This window comes from Pundamilia nyererei, unplaced genomic scaffold, assembly GCF_000239375.1.
Source record: "Pundamilia nyererei isolate P.nyererei 1_Seehausen unplaced genomic scaffold, PunNye1.0 scaffold00015, whole genome shotgun sequence".
NCBI classification, from domain to species: domain Eukaryota; kingdom Metazoa; phylum Chordata; class Actinopteri; order Cichliformes; family Cichlidae; genus Pundamilia; species Pundamilia nyererei.
In genome coordinates this window covers 1455674-1473723 of record NW_005187416.1, presented here as the reverse complement: position 1 = coordinate 1473723, position 18050 = coordinate 1455674, and the positions used below count along the sequence as shown (strand labels likewise).

The following is an 18050-nucleotide window of genomic DNA, read 5'->3' as shown; positions in this document are numbered from 1 at the left end:
ACATAATATATACAATATTCATAATATTCTTTAAAACTGTCCAAATCAGGTGGACTGGATTCACAGATATTAAAACTTGAATATGACAAAGAACACATTTTCATCCAACTCCCATTGAGTGGAGAGTTTCTGTAAAAGCCATCATAAATTTGGGATAAAATATTGTCTCTGATTTTCTCAGTATGAACTTTTGAAATATTAGGAACATTAGGAATTTAAAATGCAATATTACAGGAATTGTGTGATTACAAATGACCAAAAAATTGAAACCTTTATGAAAAGCATCTACTACGTTCCACTTGTTCCTGAATCGGTGAAACACGTTTGTCGTTTCCACAGCAGCAACAGTTTCAGTGCTGTGCTTTGTTGGAGGCTGACATGTTTAGGCATGTGTTGCCAGGAAACAATAATGCATGCTTAATTTGCCATGAAATAATGAAACGAGACCCAGCTGGCTATTTAACTGGCTGTCGGCTGATGGTTTATTACATGGGTGTTAAACACAAGTCCGGGGGACCCAGAACTGGCCCGGCACAGACTCTGTGGGCTGGATTTGACCCTTTAACTGCAGGTTTTACAGCTTTCCTCACTCACAGCCATTCATGCTACACCAAATTAACCATCAAATGACAAAAGTTACTGACTTTTCATGACCAAATGTAATTTTTGGACCAACTTTAAAAAAAAAGAAAAAAAAAAAAAAGAACCTTTGTGTGAATTAAAAACCATCTGCTCTATGGTTCCAGGACCGTCTGGGTAACGAGCTACCTGAACTGTTTCTTAGATTCTTTATTGGCTAGAACTGAGCAAACTGAGACTTGCTGTTGAAATTGCACTTTAATACAATATCTCAAGAATTGTGTGTATAAACATGGCCTTTAATTCCTGATGAAAGTCTGAACTGTAATCACTCACTGTTTAAATCCACTGTGATGCACAGACACAAAATTACAAATAAGTGTGTCATTGTCTGAAAACTTACAGCCCTAACTGTAGGTTAAAGCTAAGTGCCGGTCCTACAGCGCCCCCATGACTGTGATCCAAGGATATCCTCTCACTCTGCAGGTCAGATACCCTCTGATCAACACAACGACAATTTCTTTTCCTAATTTCATGGATTTTAAATTGAAATAAATAAAAAAGAAAGAGACATGATTTTCAATTTGAAGTTTAATGTTAATTCCATGCTGTGTTTCAGTAAGAATACAGATGGTACTTGTGGCTCCGGTGAGAATATCCAGTAGTACAAATCAGATTCACTTTACACATACTGAACAGAAGGAGTAGGAAGAAGAAGAGGAGGATGAGGAGAGGGAAGGGACAGAAGAAAACCTGAAAGAGTCAGGGGAGTAAAGATACAGCAGGCCTCTATTTCCCAAACTGTTTTTATATAGTGCCAATGCAAAACTGCATTACGTTACAATCAAAGAGTGTTGAGCAATCCCCTCCCACGCTCACACTGATGCACATTTTGTCTGTTAAAAAGCCATTACCTAACTATCTGCCATTAGCGAAAGCGCTACAGCCTCGCAGCACAAAACTTGGTCCAAAGAGTGGACAAGGAGAGAGGTCAGAGCGATGCTCGGAGGTGGGGGACGTTTCGTAATTTAACAAAAAAAGAAAGAAAGAAAATGAACATGTGTTGAAGAAGCAGGTGTAGTAACCACAAAAAAGAAAATGTAACGAGGGCACTTAGTTCTTCCAAAAAGCTTTAACACATCCCTTTTAAACCTCCCATCACTGCTGTGTTTCCTCAATGTGACAACTGACGAAGCACGGACAAGATACTGATCATCAACACACGCGCGCACATACACCGGAAAACAGCAAAGTATCGTCTTTAAATAAACTCTTGCACGTGTTACAAATACAGGCAAGCGTACTTGGCAACAGATGATAACAGCAAAATAAAGCAAAATAAAAATTGTGCAAGAGGACGTGAACCTTAAAGGGGGTACAGGCGTGCAAAAAAAAGAAAAAGTAATAAAACGAAGTGAAAACCCCCAGGGTGGGAAAAACGAGGGAGATGGCGTGCATACGAGGAGAAAAAGGTGGGGCAGGAGGGTGGAAATGGAGGGGATTGTAGAGTAGGAGTGGGCTGCAGAGTAAACCCAGCTGAACACTGTGGCTGGGGACAGGAGACAGTGCTGGGAGGAGGGAGTTAAGAGAGGAGGAGGAGGAAGAGGAGGAGAGCTTGTCTTGTGTTGTTCGGTCTCACTGGGCCTCGTCCTCCGCATCTTGCAGTGCTTCTTTGTTCTGTTCTTCACCTGAGATGGAGACAAAAAGCACCAACAGTCACTGGGCTGCTGCTATACACTTAAAGACATTTCAACAGCATCACCGGTGACGAGCAGCATGAAGCATGGATATCCAAACTACGGGACGGTTTGCCAGTCACGGATTTAGCCTGGACCTTAAAATATTGAATTTTTAGGCTTCATCCATGGTTGGAAAACTGCCTGTAAATCAGAAAATGATCAAATACTCACATAAAAGTACGTAACAGCTGTATAAAGAGCAGTAAGTACGATGACGGCACTAATTTAAAAGCCCTTTATGGTCCAAATGGAGTGAAATTAAGAAGATTAAACAGGGTTTGACATAACCTGTGTCCTGTGGGGCAAGCAGACTGGCCAGCTGCTGTTCTGTGACAGTGTTTCAACAGCACACAGGTATGATCTCACCTGTGAAGTAACCCATTTTTACCGCTCTTTGCTGTCAGTAGCCTACTGTCACATTGAATGAAGCGTTTGAGGTTAATGAAATTAAGAGGTGTTGAAAACAGCAGGGCTTCAAGACCCAACAGCTCGAGCTTCGTAGAATAAAAACACCTGCAGGTGGCTGGCATGTTTGTGTATGAAAACATTTTTGTACACACTTTAAAATATTTCAATAATATCAGCAAACCAGGAATGGGGATAAACAAAAAAAAAAACGCTCCCACGGGTGTTTTGTGTAATATTTTCCAATATATCCCCTGGTCATCTGCAGTGAGTGTAAGCTGTCAGCCTGCTGTTTACCTCAGCTGTCAACATGCCCAGTGTGAATTATCCACGTACATTTGCTGTGGAGGATGCCATCAATCTTTGTGTAACGAGTCCGAAACGAGTCGATGAGTCAGTGAAGCTAAATCTGAGGTGATGAATTATTCCTCTTGGTAAGAGCTGCAGCTGTTTCTAAAGGTTTTTTGTTTTTGTTTTTTTAAATCTTGTCAAACTCGACCAGTACGTGATTAAACTCTCGTAAAACCTGAGGATTTCCTTTAATTATTTATCAGTTTGAAAGTGTGATTTTTAGGATACTTAAGCCAAACATTAGCCGGTATAATGTTAGTTTATAACCAGCTGCTATTTGTCGTTTTCTGACTGAAAGCTGGAAACAGGAATATCTGTGGCTGAACTTTGTGCATATGCCTTTACAGGAGTTTTCCTCTTTAGGAGGAGTATATTTTAAAGAATCACACAAACGTATTTTTCTGACATAATGTTTGTGTTCTTCTAAACCAGCGGTGTCGAACTCCAGGCCTTGAGGGCCGGTGTCCTGCAGGTTTTAGATAAAACCCTGGGTCAACACATGTGAATCCAATGATTAGTTCATTACCAGGCCTCTGGAGAACTTCAAGATATGTTGAGGAGGTGATTTAGCCATTTAGATCAGCTGTGTTGGATCAAGGACACATCTAAAACCTGCAGGACACCGGCCCTCGAGGCCTGGAGTTCGACGCCTGTGTTCTAAACATTGTAAAGGTCAGTTTCTAATGGTGAAGTAGTTTGCCACTGCCCCCTCTGGTGGCTATTAGAAAGAATGCAGCTTTGAGGCACTTATGCACAGACCCAGAGACTACAGACATCTTTTAGATACAGTCCAACAAAGCCAGCCATGCATTTAAATAAGGCAACATGTGTAATCTGTCTGCAGCTGTAATGTGATAAATTTATCTAATTTTAAAGACTTATGTCCCTGATTAAACTGATTTAAGTTTAAACGACCATCATTGTAATAAGCGGGAGACGCTCAGATGCTAAAAATAACCCAAACATTTACATACAAACTGCAACTTTCACCAGTGACCGTCAACGTGCAGGCCAGTAAGGAGGAGCTGTGTGCAGACTTACTAACAAGGGCGAAATGCTTTGTGAACCTGTGCAACTGGTTGCTTAGAAAGGTTACCATAGAGACCGCACAGCCATCCGTGTAATGAAGCATTGAGAGGCACAAATAACAAAGGCCTGAGAATCTGTCATGATTAAAATAGAAAGCGTAACGGTGCTCATTAGCACTGCGGCTAACTGTGATGTGAGAGCACTGCAGGACACGGAGCAGCAGCCTCACATGCTGCCACTGCAGTTCCTCCGTTATGTCACACTTCCGCGAGGCTGCGTTCACAGGTTTCCAAGCACCGACCCACACACATGTGATCTGCTGTGATGCCCCAGTGTGCAGGATTCAGTCACACCGACGTGCATTTGTGAAGAAGCAGAGTGTCCGCAAATCCTTATGGTTAAATTAGAAGATGGAGTCATTTGTATGGTCACAGGAGGAAGGTGGGTTGTGTTTCTACATTTCAGATTCACAAGCCCACAACTGTGAGACTGACACCAGCATTTAGGGTGCAAAGCTTAAAAGCTGGAAAATTAACATTATAAAAACTGAAGTCGCCTGGTTCACTTAGAATAACTGATCATGGAGATAATCGTCCGATTAACAATAATTTTGAAGGGGACCTGTTACACTTTTCCAATATTTTCTATCAATTATGCAAAGTCACAGTGTTGGAGGCTCATATTAGACATGGCTCACATGATGAGGGGAGCACATGCACAAGGCTCAGGTTTCAGACTGCTCTAAACACTGTTTCCCGCAGTTTTTTCTACTCTTGGCTCTGCATGATGCCATTGAGAGTTTGAGAGGGGCAACCAATCAGAATAAAGGTGGCTTGTTTCAAACCACAAAGTTGTGTAACCATGCAAAGCCATTCTTGTAGAGGATAAGAATTAAAATATTGAGCAAAGGGACAAATAAGCTACATTTTATAGCTAGATTTAGTTACTTTGTGTAACTGCACCTCACTATGATACTTAAAAACCTTGGCATAGTGACGCTTCATCTTTCTCATTAAGACATTTAAAGTAAATGGTCTGGTTCTTATACAGTGCTATTCAAAGCGTTTTAGTAGTTGACCAGCTACCTCCTGAGCTAGAGCCACCCCTGATGTGTCAAACTGGTCTCAAAGACAGTCTGGATATACTTTTGTAATATTATTAAGCACCTAAATATTACTTCATGAAAGGTTAAAAACACAAAACTGCCATTTAAAGTAGTTTAAATTGTTACAACTCCGATGTGAATGTGTTTTACTTCATTTGATAAATAGTTATACTGAAAATCTGACTAGGCCAAGAAGCAGATTCGGGACGTCAGCTGTTTACTGGGAGGTATTTCAGCCTTTTATCTAAGTTTTTTTTGACTTGCGGACACCCTGAAGACAATCAAACATAGTGCTGAAAAAAGTGGAAGAGGTTAGCAACACAATGCGACAAATTACCGCTCTGTACCCCTAAAAACACTGGACTTGGTGATGTGAGTAAGTTAGTGAGGGATGTTAGGGTGGTGAGGCAAGACTAACGGCTTGAGGTGGAAAAAAAGCCCAAGACAAGAGGAATGACTTACAAAATAGACCTTTAAAAACAGAGAAGAGAGAAGGAGGAGGGCTGTCCTTAAGAATCTACAGGGGAGAGAAGTTAAAAGATTTCATGAGTATCGACCCTGAAAGGAGGGAGTGATTTTATACACTGCTCAAAAAAATTAAACACTTTTTAATCAGAGTTTAGCACCAAGTCAGCTAAACTTGGGGGATACTGATCTAGTCAGTTAAGAAGCAGAGGGGGTGGTTAAGGGAAAAAAATGCCAGACGCCTCCACCTTTAAAATTCTCATCTTCTCTGGCTGATTTTTCTCTAGTTTTATGTTTGGATAGGGTCACTGTCACTACTGGTAGCATGAACCGATACCTTGATCTTACAGAGGTTGCACAGGTAGTCCAACTCCTCCAGGATGGTACATCAATACGTGCTATTGCCTGAAGGTTTGTCAGACCCTACGCTGGTGCAGTGGGTCCTGGTTCCTCCTGGTGCATGATGATGCCCGGCCTCATGTAGTGAGAGTATGCACGCAGGCTCTTTACACCACTGATTGGCCCCAGCATCCGCCAATAGAACAACATTTTGTTTTGGTCCTTCCAATGCTGCCAGACCTCAGACCGCCCAGGGACTCAGTGATGCCCTGGTCCAGATCTGGGAGATCCTGGTGGACACCATCTCTTAAGGAGAATGCCCCGAGGTTGTCAGGCATGGATGCAAGCACGTGGGTGCAATAAAAACTACCATAGTACCATTTTTGCGTTGCTGCAGTGAAATTCTGGCAGAATGCACTAGTCTGCCATCTTTGGATTTAGCTCTCTGTATGTTAAAAGCTTTCATTTCTGTCAAATGATGTAGCATCCTAACACATTACCATGCCCATATCAATATAGTTATCCAGTAATTTTTTGGAGCAGTGTAGAAACCACAGAACTCAGAGGAAAGGCCGGACGAAACCTGTTTGCTAGATTTTTGACCATAAAAGAGGCAGAAATAAAAAAGGGGCAAACAAAGAAAGCAGAAATACTAAGCCTGAACAGTAAAGTCATGGTTCTCTCACCATCTCCCTGCACATCTGAGGTCCATAGTGTCAAGTTGTCACGTAGCAACTGCATGATAAGCGTAGAGTCCTTATAGCTTTCCTCACTCAGGGTATCCAGTTCTGCAATGGCATTGTCAAATGCTTCCTTCGCCAACCTGTCAGCAGAGAAGATACGAACCAACACAGAGGAGCTGAGGATTCACTTCACACAGTGGAAGCAGAGACATATCAAAAGTGAAGCAAATGTGGAAGTGTGACAGTCGGATCCACCATTCATCCATCACATCTGGTGTCCAAAATCTAATTATTTTTTCTTAATCCATGGACCATTCTGAATATTTATGTGTGCCATCTATTCATTTTCTGCTCCTTATCTGGGTCCAGGTTGCAAGTGCAGCAAGCTAAACCCTGCTCACCTTCTCCAACTTATCTAGATATACTCCCAAATGTTCCCTGGAGGCTCTTCCCATGGCCAACCTGGTATCTCTCCAGGAAGCAGCCTGGTGAGATACCCAAACAAATGACCGGCTGGTGCCAGTGTGATCTTTTTTCCAAACTGGAAAACTGTAGTCCTTTGCCGATAAGCTACGCTGTGAGACGAGTCAAAATAAAGTCAATGTGGTTGAATAGCCAGTTCATGAATCATTTCATCTGGCACCCTGGATGGCTCAACTCCTAAACGATGCTCCTCTTTGTAATGAGTAATGAAAGGCAGTAATGAGAGACCGAGAGTCCAAGCTGCTTATATTATCCAAGTCTTCTTTTTTCAGCCTACCACAAAACTAAGAAATAAATAAACTACTGAACAGCACAAAATTGACTTAAATTTTAAATTTCTTTCTATAAATCATTCCATTAAAAAGCATAAGATGACATCCACAAACTGCTTTTACTTTCACAGCTTTTTTTTTAGTTTGTAGTTTCCTTTCAGTTCACTAACAATCTTGAAGCCTCACGTGATGTAAAACCCCCGGAGCCCCATCAAAGACGCCACAGGAAGTCCTGCTTGCAGACGTCAAACTTGTTTTGTTGTTTTCGTGCCCCCCCCCCCACACACACACACATCAAAAACAACTCGATCTCATGCACTCACCTGCAAGCACGGTCCGGCGAGTTGAGGATTTCATAATAGAAAACAGAAAAGTTAAGGGCCAGTCCCAGACGGATGGGGTGCGTTGATGGGAGTTCGATCATGGCGATGTCGCTCGCAGCTTTGTACGCTACCAAACTGTTCTCAGCTGCCTCCTTCCTGTCGTTGCCTGTGGCAAACTCTGCCAGGTACCTGTGGTAATCTCCCTTCCTGAGTGGGGCAAACACAAAGGCCATGAAGAACATATGGGCAATTTGAAGGGTAAAGCCACTTTTAACTGTTCAAAATAAATCAGGGGTATTGGTTAATACTTATCATGGAAAAAGATTTTTTTTAATAAAAATGAACAAAGACCACATTAGGATCATAAGTACAGTTAGACCGGCGCCTAATCCCCTTAACTAGGGCACAATTCTAATCAGAGAAGCATCTTTTAGAGGGCAACTAAACAGAGTAAGCAAAACACTCCTGAAACAAGCTTCGTTTACTCCCAAGTTTGTGATTTTCCTTCAATCATCTACTTTTTAAATTTAAGAGAGGTACCGTGTACCATTTCATCGTGGGAGATGGAGCTTAAAAATGCATCCAATTTTTCTGACAGGCCAGTTTCTGCACAGTGCATGATTTTTACCCCACAGCCTCCAGACTTCAGCTTCACCTCAACCTTTAATGGTTTATTCTAAATGGGACAGGGCTGTGCTCCTCTAAATAAGGCCACAGAAACGGAGAAAAATACTAAATAATAAATATCAGACTGTCATTTGTGATTAAAAGTTTAGTCTAGTTATGCAAGGCATCACAACCCAACAGTATCTTAACAAAATGAGAGAAAATGTGTTAGCAAATGTTTGTGTTAAATGGCCAAACAACCCGAAATTAACATTTGCTTATTTAACAATCGATTCTGCAACAACAAACATACATTAAAAACTCAGAATGTCCCATAATTTGTAATAATCTGGGCGACCACACCACTTTCCTCATTTTGTTAGTACAATTTCAGATATGAACTGGATACCTACATTTTATAGTAGAAAACCTTAGATTCTCCCGTGGTAGCAGCTAAGATGAGATGCTTGTCCAGTACATCCAGAATGTCATTGCAGATTGATTTCAGCTCTTTCTCAACCTGCAGAACAAAACACAGATGCTTCTGTTAGTACACCATGTTCCTACTCACTCTGTGTGCTCTGAGACCTTTGCAGATGTGCAGATATTGGCGTGTTCAATTAGACAGCACTAACCTGACAGTGTTTGACAGCCACTCTTGTGCTAGCTAATGCTATAAAAACTTTTCCCAACTTGTTGTGCCTTTTCCATAGTAACAAATAAGCAGTAAACAATGCCACAAAGAAATAAAGAAATGCTTCCCATTGATGGTTAACTTATTACCTGGACCAGGGACCTGGTCTGGTCTCCACTTAAGCAAACAGGGCTTCTTCCTGGCTTTTCACAATAAAAGCCTTCATTATATAGTAATATGATGGCTACTTACGACAGACCTCTCTCCTTTATCTTTTTTATTTTTAGGTTATGAGACACATTTTAACAAATGAATATTTGACATCTATGAAGCTCATTTTGAGGTCCATTAACAAAACAGCAAACAAAACAAAAAGGTGAAAAAAGCTTTTTGTATAAAATAATGATAAATATAGCTGAGACCAGAGAAAGTTGAATAACATAATTCTAAAAAAACCTAAATATAATGCATTTGCTTCGATGCTTTGTTTAATCCACAACTCTGTAGCGCTCAGCTGTCACCATGTAAGCGCAAGCGCTTCACCCACATTTACGACTAAAAATAGACCTGCAATTCAAGGCTTCAGAGTTAGATTCGAATCAACACAAAATATATTAATTAAATAAACTGTATTAATATTTGAAAGTACTTTTCTAAGTCTTTTTTTTTTTTTGCACGGCAGTAAAACTGAGCCGCTGACCTGTAGCCGTTAACATGGACACTGAATTACTATTAACATCTACACCATCAGAACGTCTGCAGCAGGAAACTTCAGTTCTGAGAGTGCTGATATGCTCACTTTTCTATACGTCGTTCTTTATTTTCTACAGGCTTACAGGCCCATATTCTTACTCACTAGTACATTTAAGCACACACACCCCACATCCCAAATTGACCTCATCCAGGAGATGAAACTGAACTCTTTTTTTTTTTTGCCTCATGCTAATGTAAGAAAGAAGAGTAAAGGCTGGCTAACTTTATGTCTTAGTGTAGGTTGTAGGTCTATTTGACTTTACTGTGCTGGTGATTATTTAAAAGGAATGAGCTGAGCTTTTTATTTGACTGATGTTTAAAACATTGCGGTTCATTTTGAAAGACCTGTTTGTTTTTTTATCTCTTGAATATTTATTATGATTATTAAGAAAAGTATTTCTCATAGGATTACTGGATGGATACGATAGAATACTTTATTAATAAAATAATCAAGTTTTGCAGCTGTAGCATAGAGCTTAGGGGATTTAACTCCAGAGTCAGCATGCAGTTAGTCCCACAGTGGGCGTTCTCTGAATTCAGCTGTTACTGGGAGTTTCTCTGGAGCATAATTGGGGGAAAAAGCGATTTAGAGTTATTTCGTGGCTGCCACCTGCCTCATCATTTTGGGCTGTGAAACCATTTCCTGGAGGAGAGCTCTCATCAACATGAAATAACTGTGCAGGTACTAATGTCTAACCAGTGCTACCTCAGTCCTGAGGGTTTGTTTTTTTAATCACTCTGTGAAGTAGTGGCAAGAAGAAAAAAAATAAAATCACGTGTGGTAAGAGCAGAATCAGAATGAAAAACAAGGACAGCATCAGATGTGGGTTTAAACTGTGTCTGACCGTTTTCCTGTATTCTCGGATCATCTTTAGTTTGTCTTCGCCTCCTTTGTTTTCTTCTTTCTGTTCGAGGCTGCTGATTATCCTCCAGGAGGCTCTCCTGGCTCCGATTACGTTCTTGTACGCTACAGAGAGAAGGTTCCTCTCCTCCACCGTCAGCTCCACGTCCATACTCGCCACGTTCTTCATCGACTCCACCATTTCTGAAAGAAGCAAAATAGAAACAAACGGCTGAATGTCGGGTGAATTATCCACAGGACGAGGGGAGCAATGTTGGAACTACCATGATTTTCCTTTTAAAGCTTTAAACTCAGTTTCAGGCTGTTTGAAGCTTCACCCACATAGGAGAGGGGATCCAATCAGAAAAATGCTTTCTGAAGGGTGGGGATAGGGGAGCCCTCTTGTTTTAGACCCGGGGTGGGGAACTCCAGGCCTCAAGGGTCGGTGTCCTGCAGGTTTTAGATGTGACCTTGATCCAATCACAGCTGATTTAAATGGCTAAATTACCTCCTCAACATGTCTCGAAGTTCTCCAGAGGCCTGGTAATGAACTAATCATTTGATTCAGGTGTGTTGACCCAGGACGAGATCTAAAACCTGCAGGACACCGGCCCTTGAGGTCTGAAGTTCCCCCACCCCTCTTTTAGACAGTCAAGAGGCTCCACTGAGGCCTAATTTAACACAAAGATTATTTTGAAATGTGAATCATGCAAAGCCACTCTAGGAGAATTAAGGAGGTTTAAAGGAGGGGTTGCTGAAGGAGCTAATACTCCAATATTTGAGCTGAAGTATTAAATTTACTTTTTAAAAAAGGACCACAGAAGCAGTAACTTCCTAGTGTTCAGACCTTCTGTTTGCAAGAGGTAGCCAATCAGAAGAAAAAGTGCGAAAAGGGAGAGGAGCCAACATGGCTTGGTTCAGGCAGTGGGCATATTTAAAATAAATAATGACCACTTTCAATTGTGAATCATGCAAAGCTACTCTAGCAGATTTCAAGATCAAAAATAGGAAATTTGCATCAATTTCATTACATCTGATTGGAATAATAAAGAGAAATTTTCTGCTGGGTTAAACAACAGAAAAGGTAAATGTGAAAATATTTCTGCTTTAATATTCAGCACTGAGTCTTCATTACCGTTATTAACATTCATTGTTTTTAAATTAAAAACAAGCACATCTTCATTCCATTAGCTCAGTCCTGAAAGGTTTCTGTCATCTTCAGTGATTTATTAATGGAGCGCCCGGGATGCTGACCAATTATAAACTCCTCTAATGTAGACATTTACCATCGTGGACACCTTCGGGGAGGCGATGGAAACTGAGCCAGAACATTAAACCAGAGGGCTGAGCCAGATCATCTTCAGTACTTTAAAACATCTCATGTTTGATTCATGGCAGCAAAACAAAACGATTGGCACTTATCTCAGGAGTAATTCATCAGCACAACGAGCTTCTTCCCGAGGAGTCAAATAAATGAGGCAACGGGGAGCCTCTTTAATCAAGAACACAAACACCGAAAATTAACTGGATCTGTTTCAACTTAAAAAGAAATACCTTTATTCTAGCATGTAATAACTTACATAAGAAGCATCAAAGATGGCAGGATGAAAGACAAAAAGTGGTTAAAACAAGCCACACACCACATTAAAACATCTAATTTGGATGTAATTTCTTGCCTTGTCGCCCAGCCCAGCGCTGGAGGGAAAATACAAGTGCCAATCATCCAGTTTGTGACGTATGATCAGATACAGTCAGCAGGAGCAATGAGCTGGTTTACAAACCAGGAGGACTCAACATGCTGCTCCACCTCGGCCTGCTCTCAGAGCAAATCAGTGAGCTCCTCGTGCTTTTAAAGCATTTTTCAAGTGAAGCCTCCACAGGCTGTATTTGGACACCAAGTCATTAAAAGGAATCTGCACAAGCACAATAGACGTTCATGACCTTTTTTAGCTGTGCGGTGGCAGACAAAGCTACTCCCTATCATAGTAAAGATGTAGGTAAGTAAAAGTGACATGCATCTCTGTTTGAATACTAAAAAACTCAATTTTTTATCAGTGATCTCAATTATGTAACACTGTTATTCATTTACTTAAATGCTCAGGTATTCAACTTTGGAAAAAATGAAATTTATAGGAGATGTATTTAACGTGAGGGCTGTTCTACATCTGCTTTGAATCTACACCGTGGGCACATCATAACCACAAACTTTCTGAAAGTGTAAGCCACATCGTGCTGTGCACCTCCTTAGAAACCACAGCTCGCATTAACCCGGCAGTTCAGTATTGTTGTTTCCTCTAGTGCATTTCTGGCTACTACTTCTTCTACACCCAATTTTCAAACTGACTAGAAAAGAGAAACTCCACCGCCAACTAGGATTTTGGTTGTGAACCAAAACTACATGGGCTCGACACAGCCCATTAAGTCCATCATGTAAGGATGCCCGCTGGTCCGCTCTCAGCCGTTTTTACCATAGTGCTAAATTTACAAAATATACAAAATTGATTTAATTTTTTTATTCAGTATGCTGTCAAATGAGTGACTGAGCACAAAACGAACGCAGATTTCTGCTTCGGCTTTGTGCCCCAGAAGCTACGTCCACGACCTCTAGCAAAGGAATTCTGCAGGTGCCAACATGTTCAACGAGAGGCCTGGAGATCTCCACAGTAGCTGAAAAGTGGATCAGAAGAGAGGAAGGCTCTTGTCCAATCATTTATTTCCAAACACCGGGCGCAGGGGGTGCTGTCGACATTTCAACAGCACTGGGTGAGTGACTCTTCCAGTCTGCATGTTGAAGTATTCTTGTGGCAATATATTGAACCCCGAGTTGCCCTTGATACAACCATCAGAGGGTGAGTGTGTGGAAATGTTAGGTTAAAAGCACTTAGGCATAGGAGAAATACTTCTATGAAGCATTAATTATAGTAGAAAAGCACTGCGTAAGTACCAAATCCAATATGCATTAGCCATTATCGTATTTCTGCTTGTTTGAAATTGTTACTTTCCAGCTACATGCAGGAAAAGCTTGCTTTTGCCTGTACTGCAGCAACCTGTTCCTGTGATGTTTTATTCCTTTTTGCCTTTGTTTCTCTTCCTCAATTACTTCAGCTGGAAGCTTTTTATAAGCAGCAGCACCCCAGAAAGACAGACCAGCCTAAAAATAGCACAAACACAGACACTGGCGTGTTTGTTTGCACAATGATTAGCCCATAAAATGCATGATTAAATGCAAATTTATATTGACGGCAGGGAAATTTCTGCACCCCATCTACAAAAAAAGAGGCAGACACTCTGAACCAAATGGCTGCAATTAATACCAGCAGCTGCAGACAAACTTGGGAAATGGGAAAGTGCACAGTTTAACACATCAGCGATGTTTTCACGCATAAACTCCTGCACACAGCAGGAGGTAGGCCATTTTACACCAGGGCTGGGCGGTATGCTGGTCATAATTCCACGCATGACACGAATCTTTCAAATACTGATAAACTGGAGAACAGCCAAAGAGCCAGCTGTGGTTTCTATACTGACCACCGGGAGCGATGCAGAGCGACGAACCGAGCATCTGTCTTCCACACGGTTTTAGTCATATGACACAAGAATTAAACATCCTCTGCTAGCACTCTTAAAAAGGGCAAACATCATGGCACTATAATCTGAAGAGTAAACTAGGGCATGCTGGGTAATGCTAACTTACAGCCTGTTGGAAGCGGCTCCGTCAAAAGTGTGGAAAGACTCCACAATAACTAATTGAGGAGCCCTACCGTCAGTTTATTTAAAAGGAGACTTGCTTTGCAGCTCTGCCAAAACACAGTAACAAGGAAACAGAGATGGTTTTAAACATGGACGTAGCTTCCACATTGGAAACAAAGGCAATGTCTGCTGCAGTAAATCTGCACCACCAGACAGCGACAGCTGAGCTACAAAAAGACTTCCGGTACTATTGATGTTCATGAGAAATTCGCCGCAAGTACGTTCCTGCTCAGTTTATGGGCTCAAGGGCTTGTAAAGATCATTACGCTCATTGTTAAGGCTAACAATTAGCGAGCTACTTTGCCAGTAAAGAAGCACCCCCTCCTCGTTACATCCGATTCGTTTTTAAACCGCGATGGCGAAAGCCTTCAAAATAGGACCTCAGATGCCAATGGGTGATGTCACTATATTTACATCTTTTTGATACAGTCTATGTAGGGAATCAGGTGAGGATAACTCAACGCTAACAGCTGTTTTCACTTGAAAACTTGACTCATTTGTGCCACAACATGGAGTTTATACACTAGCAGCAACAGACCAAATGTTAGCTTTATTTATAAACGGTGGCAAAAACAGCACAAACAGACCGCCTCTGTGCTTAATATTAGTTCTATTTAAACAACTGAGTAAATTACTGTTCTAATTGAAGAATGAAATGTGTCATGTTTGTGGTGGCTGCTTTGGCTTATTTTACTTGTTGCATGGCAATATGCAGTTTCTAGAAAGAGGAATTTAACTAAGGAACTGCAAGGCAGGCAATACTAATAACATTTCCTTGCCTCATGACTGTGTACATTTACTAATATATTTTTTGAGATTACTGAAAGGCACTAAAGGCAAACTAAAACTCTTCAGGTACTGGCTCATCTGGACTTCTGATCAAGATTACAGTTTAGGTACAAGACTAACATCTTATAATGACCAGGCTGAAAAACACCTTGTAGTTTGCCAGCTACGGCGCAAATTGAGAAGCCCCTCAGAGAAGAAGAAAAAAGTTGATCCGCACAGAAATTCCTCAAACGTGATTTTAAGAGCTTAATTACGTGCACGTTTTCCATCAGACTCACTGCCACACGGTCTTCTCTTGAAACCCTTTGTGGGGCCGATTTGTAAGCAATAACTGGAGCCGTTTTCTGGGGATTTTCCACTCGTTATTGATCAGAAAGATCAGCGTCAGCGGAGCTGCAGGTCGTGTTTGTAGTGGTATGGGCATTCGTCGTGGTTTTTTGAATGGAGTTCGGCGTGACGGGGCTGAAGAAAGGCTAGCCAGCTAGTTAGCCGTTTAATAGCTCGCTAACTAAGAAGAACCGCTTAGCACTGCGTAACTAACACAAATGTTCGCTGGCAGCAGTGCACACCGCGGGACACGCTTTCCAGCACGCTGGCTGCGCCTTCCTCATGAGCTGAAAACTACATTTAAACGTATATTGTTTCATTCGGCTGGGGAAACCTCCGCCATTTTGTCTCGTCTCACCCAACAAATCCATGTGAACTGCTTCACCTGCGTCTCCAAACCCCCTGCGCAGGGAGACAGAGGGGGAAAGAGGGGCCAGGCGGTCTGCAACCACCGATATCTGTCCGCAGCCTTACCGTCATATCTCTCCGCTTGTTCGGCGAGTTTAGCCTGGTATACTAAGTTCTCTCTGTCCGCCATGGTGCTCGGATACTGGGGCTTTTCGTGGCGTCCCAGTGGAAAGGGAGGATTATCGGCTGCTCTGCGATTCCTGGTGGTGGATCAGCAACAGCACTGTCGCGTCGCTGAACCGAAGAGCCACCGGTAGCACTGGCGTAAAGATGGCGCCGCTGCTCCATCCGGGAAATCCACGCAGCGGACTCATCCACGCCTCCAGCCAAGTCAATAAAATATATTCAAATAAAATCAATAATAAAGGTAGTGATTTAAAAAAAAAAAAAAAAAAAAAAGAAGTGCGTGAATGAATAAAAAAGTCACGTAAATAAATTTAAATAAAACTGAAATTAAAAAATAAACTTCACGTTATATAAAAAATTAAGGTCATTAAAAAAACAAAGAAAGAATACACACGAATAAGTTAAAAAGGTCCGGAATATAAATAAAATTAAAAAATAAGCTAAAGAAAATAAATAAAAAAATAAAAATAAATGAAAAAGTAATGAAATACAGTTAAAAATAATTTAAAACATAAGATAAAAAAAACCTTATGAAATACATTTAGAAATAAAATAGAAAAATAATCAAATAAAAAAACTGAAAAATACAAAAAAAACCAAGTCTCAAAATAAACTGTCCTCTAAGTAAATTAAGTAAATTCAAAACCCTCCAACACCTTAATGTTAACGCCTTAATAATTCACTTACACTCTTCATTGAAGAGTGCAGTTGAATTTGCAATCTAACATGTTAAGAAAGCACAAAGCACTTTATTTTTTTATTATTATTTTCCAAATAACTATATTAATAATTACTTTACCAAGAGTATCATAAGTTAGTAAAACTGAACTAAAGCTAAATGTCGAGACATATTTTAGTTATCTGAAAAAATATGAAAGGATTTTTTTTTTAAATGAAGCCTAACCTTAAATAATACAATGTACTAAACCAAAGAAACTGATATACACTAGAAATTACTGTTTTAATGTTAAATTTTTGTCTTCATAACCAGCAACAGGAGGCTTGAGTCCCAGTATTTATTGATACTGGGATGTCTTTGTGACTGAGTCCCAAATGTTTGTATTATTCCCACCATCCATCCTCTTCCACTTGTCCAAGTCTTTGTATTGTTGTGTAATGAAAACTAAAGCTAAAGCCAAACCTTTTCTGTAGAATGTGCATACAGTAAACTTAGCATTTATCAACCCTGAATGTAGATAAACGGAATAATTTCACACACCGATAAAGTGCACCCTGACAATTACGTGTATATTTATTGACTAGGATACATTGATAGATTACACACTACAGAAGATAAAAAGCTAATTTTGACTTCAAAATAAAAGATTTTGACTCATTGTACAATCTCCTGAAAAGAAATACAATTTTTGCTTGTTCTGAAATCACCACTAGATAAGGTGCATGTTTGTAGGTGATCGGTCTTTAACTAATGTGGCAGAACTGAGTAACAGTGAGGTGAACATCCCAAAAATCAGCAGTAAACCAGAAAAGGAATCACAAACGACCGTTTGAAAAATAAAAATCACCATTTCACACCAGATTTTATAGTTGTTTTTAAAAGAAGCTTTCCATTTCACCCCACAATCACCAAGACAGCAGCAGCAGGTTTCATTTGTGTCACGTTCCACACAAAGCACTCAAAAATGTCTCCTTTGGGACGTGGAAATATTGCATGGATTTATTAATGCAGCACAAACGGGGCTGTACATACTGTATATGGTTATAAAACATGACATTAATGGTGTACAAAAATATTTTCCATAAATCTGAATCTCAACAAAAGAAATATGAAGGAAAATTACACACAATGTAAACTCAACACAGCTTCTGCGCTCTTAAATGTGTTTGAAAATTGTGTCCAACCTCCCCACCAACACACAGCTGCTATCATTTAAAGCACTTTAAGGACCCCCGTAGGTTTTATCACTAAACGTGCCTGTGATGGCATCATTATTATAGATTTATTACTGGTATTTTTAAAGTTCTGATTCACCTTCTTGCATCATGTTTTGGAGACGTCTGCCTTCTCTTGAATAGAAACTA

General features: G+C 40.6%; 1 protein-coding gene across 3 annotated transcripts; it reads right to left on the bottom strand.

Moving 5' to 3' along the window:
• Positions 1–1152: 1152 nt before the first annotated feature.
• On the bottom strand, positions 1153–16205 carry LOC102212583 (14-3-3 protein epsilon). Of its 3 annotated transcripts, none has more exons than XM_005725368.2 (6): positions 15948–16205; positions 10612–10811; positions 8793–8899; positions 7774–7980; positions 6699–6835; positions 1153–2267 (listed from the first exon to the last, which is right to left on the bottom strand). In XM_005725368.2, exons 1-6 carry the CDS (start codon positions 16009–16011, stop codon positions 2215–2217), a joined length of 768 nt encoding a protein of 255 aa, XP_005725425.1. In that variant the 5' UTR covers positions 16012–16205; the 3' UTR covers positions 1153–2214. The 3 variants fall into 3 exon arrangements, with proteins under 3 accessions (XP_005725425.1, XP_005725427.1, XP_005725426.1); XM_005725370.2 differs by lacking the exon at positions 15948–16205 and adding an exon at positions 15832–15894; XM_005725369.2 differs by lacking the exon at positions 1153–2267 and adding an exon at positions 5696–5725.
• Between the last annotated feature and the right edge of the window lie 1845 nt (positions 16206–18050).

What these genes read in the sequence shown, in the direction of transcription:
- LOC102212583 (XM_005725368.2), bottom strand. Translation starts at nt 16,011, where the DNA reads ATGGCGGACAGAGAGAACTTAGTATACCAGGCTAAACTCGCCGAACAA. An exon ending in TCGCCGGACCGTGCTTGCAG is followed by an intron (nt 6,836 to 7,773) that starts GTGAGTGCATGA and finishes CTCTGCTGACAG; the next exon opens with GTTGGCGAAGGAAGCATTTG. An exon ending in CTCAGATGTGCAGGGAGATG is followed by an intron (nt 2,268 to 6,698) that starts GTGAGAGAACCA and finishes TCTCCATCTCAG; the next exon opens with GTGAAGAACAGAACAAAGAA.